The sequence below is a fragment of the Lucilia sericata genome, unplaced genomic scaffold, assembly GCF_015586225.1.
Source record: "Lucilia sericata isolate MDLA Ls3-8-SP2 unplaced genomic scaffold, ASM1558622v1 Contig002273F_arrow, whole genome shotgun sequence".
Lineage (NCBI taxonomy): Eukaryota > Metazoa > Arthropoda > Insecta > Diptera > Calliphoridae > Lucilia > Lucilia sericata.
Genome location: NW_023996093.1, coordinates 20,163 through 30,000, shown reverse-complemented (window position 1 = coordinate 30,000; position 9,838 = coordinate 20,163). Strand labels below are relative to the sequence as shown.

Sequence of the window (9,838 nt, the reverse complement as noted above, 5' to 3'; positions counted from 1 at the left end):
ACTGAACTAGAACTGACTAGAACTGAACTAGAACTGAACTAGAACTGAACTAGAACTGAACTAGAAACTGAACTAGAACTGAACTAGAACTGAACTAGAACTGAACTAGAACTGAACTAGAACTGAACTAGAACTGAAGAACTGAACTAGAACTGAACTAGAACTGAACTAAACTGAACTAGAACTGAACTAGAACTGAACTAGAACTGAACTAGAACTGAACTAGAACTGAACTAGAACTGAACTAGAACTAGAACTGAACTAGAACTGAACTAGAACTGAACTAGAACTGAACTAGAACTGAACTAGAACTGAACTAGAACTGAACTAGAACTGAACTAGAACTGAACTAGAACTGAACTAGAACTGAACTAGAACTGAACTAAAACTGAACTAGAACTGAACTAGAACTGAACTAGAACTGAACTAGAACTGAACTAGAACTGAACTAGAACTGAACTAGAACTGAACTAGAACTGAACTAGAACTGAACTAGAACTGAACTAGAACTGAACTAGAACTGAACTAGAACTGAACTAGAACTGAACTAGAACTGAACTAGAACTGAACTAGAACTGAACTAGAACTGAACTAGAACTGAACTAGAACTGAACTAGAACTGAACTAGAACTGAACTAGAACTGAACTAGAACTGAACTAGAACTGAACTAGAACTGAACTAGAACTGAACTAGAACTGAACTAGAACTGAACTAGAACTGAACTAGAACTGAACTAGAACTGAACTAGAACTGAACTAGAGCTGAACTAGAACTGTACTAGAACTGAACTAGAACTGAACTAGAACTGAACTAGAACTGAACTAGAACTGAACTAGAACTGAACTAGAACTGAACTAGAACTGAACTAGAACTGAACTAGAACTGAACTAGAACTGAACTAGAACTGAACTAGAACTGAACTAGAACTGAACTAAACTGAACTAGAACTGAACTAGAACTGAACTAGAACTGAACTAGAACTGAACTAGAACTGAACTAGAACTGAACTAGAACTGAACTAGAACTGAACTAGAACTGAACTAGAACTGAACTAGAACTGAACTAGAACTGAACTAGAACTGAACTAGAACTGAACTAGAACTGAACTAGAACTGAACTAGAACTGAACTAGAACTGAACTAGAAACTGAACTAGAACTGAACTAGAACTGAACTAGAACTGAACTAGAACTGAACTAGAACTGAACTAGAACTGAACTAGAACTGAACTAGAACTGAACTAGAACTGAACTAGAACTGAACTAGAACTGAACTAGAACTGAACTAGAACTGAACTAGAACTGAACTAGAACTGAACTAGAACTGAACTAGAACTGAACTAGAACTGAACTAGAACTGAACTAGAACTGAACTAGAACTGAACTAGAACTGAACTAGAACTGAACTAGAACTGAACTAGAACTGAACTAGAACTGAACTAGAACTGAACTAGAACTGAACTAGAACTGAACTAGAACTGAACTAGAACTGAACTAGAACTGAACTAGAACTGAACTAGAACTGAACTAGAACTGAACTAGAACTGAACTAGAACTGAACTAGAACTGAACTAGAACTGAACTAGAACTGAACTAGAACTGAACTAGAACTGAACTAGAACTGAACTAGAACTGAACTAGAACTGAACTAGAACTGCACTAGAACTGAACTAGAACTGAACTAGAACTGAACTAGAACTGAACTAGAACTGAACTAGAACTAAACTAGAACTGAACTAGAACTGAACTAGAACTGAACTAGAACTGAACTAGAACTGAACTAGAACTGAACTAGAACTGAACTAGAACTGAACTAGAACTGAACTAGAACTGAACTAGAACTGAACTAGAACTGAACTAGAACTGAACTAGAACTGAACTAGAACTGAACTAGAACTGAACTAGAACTGAACTAGAACTGAACTAGAACTAAAACTGAACTAGAACTGAACTAGAACTGAACTAGAACTGAACTAGAACTGAACTAGAACTGAACTAGAACTGAACTAGAACTGAACTAGAACTGAACTAGAACTGAACTAGAACTGAACTAGAACTGAACTAGAAGTGAACTGGACTAGAACTGAACTAGAAGAAACTGAACTAGAACTGAACTAGAACTGAACGAACTGAACTAGAACTGAACTAGAACTGAACTAGAACTGAACTAGAACTGAACTAGAACTGAACTAGAACTGAACTAGAACTGAACTAGAACTGAACTAGAACTGAACTAGAACTGAACTAGAACTGAACTAGAACTGAACTAGAACTGAACTAGAACTGAACTAGAACTGAATTAGAACTGAACTAGAACTGAACTAGAACTGAACAAGAACTGAACTAGAACTGAAAAAGAACTGAACTAGAACTGAACTAAAACTGAACTAGAATTGATCTGAACTAGAACTGAACTAGAACTGAACTAGAACTGAACTAGAACTGAACTAGAACTGAACTAGAACTGAACTAGAACTGAACTAGAACTGAACTAGAACTGAACTAGAACTGAACTAGAACTGAACTAGAACTAGAACTGAACTAGAACTGAACTAGAACTGAACTAGAACTGAACTAGAACTGAACTAGAACTGAACTAGAACTGAACTAGAACTGAACTAGAACTGAACTAGAACTGAACTAGAACTGAACTAGAACTGAACTAGAACTGAACTAGAACTGAACTAGAACTGAACTAGAACTGAACTAGAACTGAACTAGAACTGAACTAGAACTGAACTAGAACTGAACTAGAACTGAACTAAAACTGAACTAGAACTGAACTAGAACTGAACTAGAACTGAACTAGAACTGAACTAGAACTGAACTAGAACTGAACTAGAACTGAACTAGAACTGAACTAGAACTGAACTAGAACTGAACTAGAACTGAACTAGAACTGAACTAGAACTGAACTAGAACTGAACTAGAACTGAACTAGAACTGAACTAGAACTGAACTAGAACTGAACTAGAACTGAACTAGAACTGAACTAGAACTGAACTAGAACTGAACTAGAACTGAACTAGAACTGAACTAGAACTGAACTAGAACTGAACTAGAACTGAACTAGAACTGGACTAGAACTGAACTAGAACTGAACTAGAACTGAACTAGAACTGAACTAGAACTGAACTAGAACTGAACTAGCACTGAACTAGAGCTGAACTAGAACTGTACTAGAACTGAACTAGAACTGAACTAGAACTGAACTAGAACTGAACTAGAACTGAACTAGAACTGAACTAGAACTGAACTAGAACTGAACTAGAACTGAACTAGAACTGAACTAGAACTGAACTAGAACTGAACTAGAACTGAACTAGAACTGAACTAGAACTGAACTAGAACTGAACTAGAACTGAACTAGAACTGAACTAGAACTGAACTAGAACTGAACTAGAACTGAACTAGAACTGAACTAGAACTGAACTAGAACTGAACTAGAACTGAACTAGAACTGAACTAGAACTGAACTAGAACTGAACTAGAACTGAACTAGAACTGAACTAGAACTGAACTAGAACTGAACTAGAACTGAACTAGAACTGAACTAGAACTGAACTAGAACTGAACTAGAACTGAACTAGAACTGAACTAGAACTGAACTAGAACTGAACTAGAACTGAACTAGAACTGAACTAGAACTGAACTAGAACTGAACTAGAACTGAACTAGAACTGAACTAGAACTGAACTAGAACTGAACTAGAACTGAACTAGAACTGAACTAGAACTGAACTAGAACTGAACTAGAACTGAACTAGAACTGAACTAGAACTGAACTAGAACTGACTGAACTAGAACTGAACTAGAACTGAACTAGAACTGAACTAGAACTGAACTAGAACTGAACTAGAACTGAACTAGAACTGAACTAGAACTGAACTAGAACTGAACTAGAACTGCACTAGAACTGAACTAGAACTGAACTAGAACTGAACTAGAACTGAACTAGAACTAAACTAGAACTGAACTAGAACTGAACTAGAACTGAACTAGAACTGAACTAGAACTGAACTAGAACTGAACTAGAACTGAACTAGAACTGAACTAGAACTGAACTAGAACTGAACTAGAACTGAACTAGAACTGAACTAGAACTGAACTAGAACTGAACTAGAACTGAACTAGAACTGAACTAGAACTGAACTAGAACTGAACTAGAACTGAACTAGAACTGAACTAGAACTGAACTAGAACTGAACTAGAACTGAACTAGAACTGAACTAGAACTGAACTAGAACTGAACTAGAACTAGAACTGAACTAGAACTGAACTAGAACTGAACTAGAACTGAACTAGAACTGAACTAGAACTGAACTAGAACTGAACTAGAACTGAACTAGAACTGAACTAGAACTGAATTAGAACTGAACTAGAACTGAACTAGAACTGAACTAGAACTGAACTAGAACTGAACTAGAACTGAACTAGAACTGAACTAGAACTGAACTAGAACTGAACTAGAACTGAACTAGAACTGAACTAGAACTGAACTAGAACTGAACTAGAACTGAACTAGAACTGAACTAGAACTGAACTAGAACTGAACTAGAACTGAACTAGAACTGAACTAGAACTGAACTAGAACTGAATTAGAACTGAACTAGAACTGAACTAGAACTGAACAAGAACTGAACTAGAACTGAAAAAGAACTGAACTAGAACTGAACTAAAACTGAACTAGAATGATCTGAACTAGAACTGAACTAGAACTGAACTAGAACTGAACTAGAACTGAACTAGAACTGAACTAGAACTGAACTAGAACTGAACTAGAACTGAACTAGAACTGAACTAGAACTGAACTAGAACTGAACTGGAACTGAACTAGAACTGAACTAGAACTGAACTAGAATTGAACTAGAACTGAACTAGAACTGAACTAGAACTGAACTAGAACCGAACTAGATCTGAACCAGAACCGAACTAGAACTGAACTAGAACTTAACAAGAACTGAATTAAAACTGAACCTGAACAAAATTGCAAATAAACTTGAACTAAACTTTAATTCAACTAGAACTGAATTATAATAGAACTTAAACCAAAAATTGCATAGTTATCGGACTTCATGTATTTCCTTACTAAAACCATAATTTATCTTATTCTAAAAAATAGTTTTAAAATTTGTTTCCTTAATGTTTTTTCCATTGTTTTAGTTTTGATGTATTGCAAATTTATTGAAGACTGTTATATTATTAATATATTTAACTAAATATCTGTATTCATTAATAGTTCCGCTAATTTATTTTCTCTTTTTGGTCAAACCGGTTATTGGCAAAATGGGGTTTACAATACCAACTTTAAAATATGCACAAAAAATTAAAAGAATAAGTGGGTTAGAAACCTATTGGGTATAAATAGCAAGAAAGTTTTCAGTTTTAACTTTTGCTTAAATATGTTAATATTAATGATAATATGATTTAAATTTATAATTTGCAAAAATTATGCTTATGAGTAACAAAAAAATAGACAAAAATATATAGAGGAAAATAATTAAGTTGTTAATAATAGTTTGGTTTTTTAAAAAATTACAAATATTTTTTATTATAAAACAAATAATTTAATAATTTATATATTTTTTTTTACATGCAAATATTTTGTATAAAATTTTTTGCATATTTAAGTAAATTATACAATTTAAAAAAAAAAGCATTTGATTTTTGTTTTACTTTATGCAAAAACTATTTAAAAACTTTTCAACACATGTTTTTCTTTTCATACCATTTTTGGTCGTCAGAAATTATTTCAAATCTGACTTGCAAAGTAACTTTGTACTATGGCATAATAATGTACAATAATAACAAAAAAAAAAAAAAAAATACATTCATTCCGTTGTCTTTGGGTCAAAAGTCACATTATTTCATATTCCATTTTGTTATTATGTTTTACTTTCACAAACATATATAAACCTTTTTTGTGAGTTTCTTTTTGATTGTATATTCGTAGATGAAATAAAATAATTTATAAATACTTTCTTTATACGTATTATTAGTATATAGAAATGTACATATATATATACATATGTATCTACTATTATCTCCCTTATATAATTTGGTTATCAGCTGTGTTGACCATTTTATATTTATACACAATTGTTTTTAATTCGTTTTGATGTTTTTGTATTATTAATTTTTAAAGACATATTAAAGCGTTGCATGCAAGTTGTCTATAGGAAAGTTTGCTATTCGTTTAAGTGTGTGTGTGTGTGTTTTCACCCAGTAAACCCAATGGTTTGTAATAAATTGAGTGTCAATTGATCGTATGAATAAAAATAACTATTTTATCAAACTTTCTTCTTCTAAAGACGCTAAGTAATCCACGGGAAATCACTTAAAGTATTTTTACTTAACACGAATTTATTCCGGATTCAATTGTCTATTAACGAATTAAAATATGATTGATGTCTGTATAGAGTCAATTCACTTCTGCCTAGGCCTAAACCCTTATTGGGACATTCACAACAATCTACAGGGTCGCTGTTTGTATTTGTATTTGCCGGCTTTTTGATAACTTTTAGTTCACAGCACATACATATTTAGTATTATTTTTATTATTATCATTGTTGTTATTACTATTATTATTACCTTTTTGGGAAGCTTTAAAATGTTAATATCAATACTCAGTAATAAATGTGACCTTAAATTAAATTTGTCCTATAACTAAGTATTTAAAATTTCGTAATTATAATTGTTTCAATTTTTTTAACTTTTTCTTATATACTCCTGAGTATTAGGTTATTAGATTTAACCTACTAACCTCTAATTAGCTTTATTTTATTAGAGTTAATTTAAATTTTAACAAAGTTTCAAATAATAAAACTTTGACTTACTTTGATGTAAGTATCTTTAGAAAGTTTTATCAACCATTTATAGTGGGATTGGAAAATTCGTCTACTTTATGTTACTCTTTAACGAAATTTTTTTATAAACTGAAAATGTATTCAAAAACTTTTTATCAACAGGAAATTTACAATAAAGAGAGCATTGAACTGAACAGCACTAGAACAGAACTAGAACAGAACAAAACAGAACTAGAACAAAACTAGAACAGAACTAGAACAGAACTAGAACAGAACTAGAACAGAACTAGAACAGAACTAGAACAGAACTAAAACAGAACTAGAACAGAACTAAAACAGAATAGAACAGAACAGAACTAGATTAGAACTAGAACAGAACTAGAACAGAACAGAACTAGATTAGAACTAGAACAGAACTAGAACAGAACTAGAACAGAACTAGAACAGAACTAGAACAGAACTATAACAGAACTAGAACAGAACTAGAACAGAACTAGAACAGAACTAGAACAGAACTAGAACAGAACTAGAACAGAACTAGAACAGAACTAGAACTAGAACAGAACTAGAACAGAACTAGAACAGAACTAGAACAGAACTAGAACAGAACTAGAACTAGAACAGAACTAGAACAGAACTAGAACAGAACTAGAACAGAACTAGAACAGAACTAGAACAGAACTAGAACAGAACTAGAACAGAACTAGAACAGAACTAGAACAGAACTAGAACAGAACTAGAACAGAACTAGAACAGAACTAGAACAGAACTAGAACAGAACTAGAACAGAACTAGAACAGAACTAGAACAGAACTAGAACAGAACTAGAACAGAACGAACAGAACTAGAAAGAACTAGAACAGAACTAGAACGAACTAGAAACAGAACTAGAACAGAACTAGAACAGAACTAGAACAGACTAGAACAGAACTAGAACAGAACTAGACAAACTAGAACAGAATAGAACAGAACTAGAACAGAACTAGACAGAACTAGAACAGAACTAGAACCGAACTAGAACAGAACTAGAACAGAACTAGAACAGAACTAGAACAGAACTAGAACAGAAACTAGAACCGAACTAGAACAGAACTAGAACAGAATCTAGAACAGAACTAGAACAGAACTAGAATAGAACAACTAGAACAGAACTAGAACAGAACTAGAACAGAACTAGAACAGAACTAGAACAGAACTAGAACAGAACTAGAACAGAACTAGAACAGAACTAGAACAGAACTAGAACAGAACTAGAACAGAACTAGAACAGAACTAGAACAGAACTAGAACAGAACTAGAACAGAACTAGAACAGAACTAGAACAGAACTAGAACAGAACTAGAACAGAACTAGAACAGAACTAGAACAGAACTAGAACAGACACTAGAACAGAACTAGAACAGAACTAGAACAGAACTAGAACAGAACTAGAACAGAACTAGAACAGAACTAGAACAGAACTAGAACAGAACTAGAACAGAACTAGAACAGAACTAGAACAGAACTAGAACAGAACTAGAACAGAACTAGAACAGAACTAGAACAGAACTAGAACAGAACTAGAACAGAACTAGAACAGAACTAGAACAGAACTAGAACAGAACTAGAACAGAACTAGAAACAGAACTAGAACAGAACTAGAACAGAACTAGAACAGAACTAGAACAGAACTAGAACAGAACTAGAACAGAACTAGAACAGAACTAGAACAGAACTAGAACAGAACTAGAACAGAACTAGAACAGAACTAGAACAGAACTAGAACAGAACTAGAACAGAACTAGAACAGAACTAGAACAGAACTAGAACAGAACTAGAACAGAACTAGAACGAACTAGAACAGAACTAGAACAGAACTAGAACAGAACTAGAACAGAACTAGAACAGAACTAGAACAGAACTAGAACAGAACTAGAACAGAACTAGAACAGAACTAGAACAGAACTAGAACAGAACTAGAACAGAACTAGAACAGAACTAGAACAGAACTAGAACAGAACTAGAACAGAACTAGAACAGAACTAGAACAGAACTAGAACAGAACTAGAACAGAATTAGAACAGAACAGAACTAGAACAGAACTAGAACAGAACTAGAACAGAACTAGAACAGAACTAGAACAGAACTAGAACAGAACTAGAACAGAACTAGAACAGAAACGAGAACAGAACTAGAACAGAACTAGAACAGAACTAGAACAGAACTAGAACAGAACTAGAACAGAACTAGACAGAACTAGAACTGAATCGAACTGAACTAGTACAAAAAATTATTGTAGTTTATTAGAAGATTATTAAAAAAAATATTTTGTAAAAAAAGCATTGTAAATAATTGTTTACTGGAAATACAAATCTTTGTTTACTAAACTTGAGTACTTAAAATCAAAGTCCAGAGTAATAACAAAACTATAGACATCTATATACTCTTTATTTTTGACCTTGATTCAAAAATATTCCAACAAGTAGGACGACAGTATGAATACAAAATACTAGTAAGACAATATGTACAAAACAAATTCTAGACTATTTAAAATTCTTATGTATAATTTCGACAATACTTTGTTATTGTTGAGGATTACTTTAAATGAATTTATAAATAAATCCACGATACGACAATCTTTAGGTATTTATACATAAAAAGCGCTTATTTGCAGAAAAAGTGTTCTAAGTCTCTTTTTTGATTTATGTTCTCATTTTTAATTTCTTTATATTTTATTTTATTTACTTTTAGCACCCTGGTGGTGAGGAGGTCTTAATGGAACAAGCCGGCAAAGACGCTACAGAAAATTTCGAAGATGTTGGTCACAGTTCCGATGCCCGTGAAATGATGAAACAATATAAAATTGGTGAATTGGTGCCTGAAGAACGTACAAATATCCCCGAAAAGTCTGAACCCACCTGGAATAGTGATCAAAAAACCGAAGAAACCTCCATGAAATCCTGGTTGATGCCCTTCATTTTGGGTTTAATTGCCACTTTGATCTACAAATATTTCTTTGGCAGCAAATCGCAATAATTTTAAACAAACACAAAAA

The 9,838-nt window shown here is 33.0% G+C and overlaps 1 protein-coding gene across 1 annotated transcript in view; it reads left to right on the top strand.

Annotated features, from left to right (window-relative positions):
* The window catches only part of LOC119613730 (cytochrome b5), a 12,252-nt gene extending 2,414 nt beyond the window's left edge, over positions 1-9,838 (top strand). Inside the window, exon 2 of the mRNA XM_037969774.1 lies at positions 9,535-9,838. Within this exon, the coding sequence (XP_037825702.1) occupies positions 9,535-9,819 (285 nt within the window). The 3' untranslated portion in view covers positions 9,820-9,838. The remainder of the gene's footprint in view (positions 1-9,534) is intronic.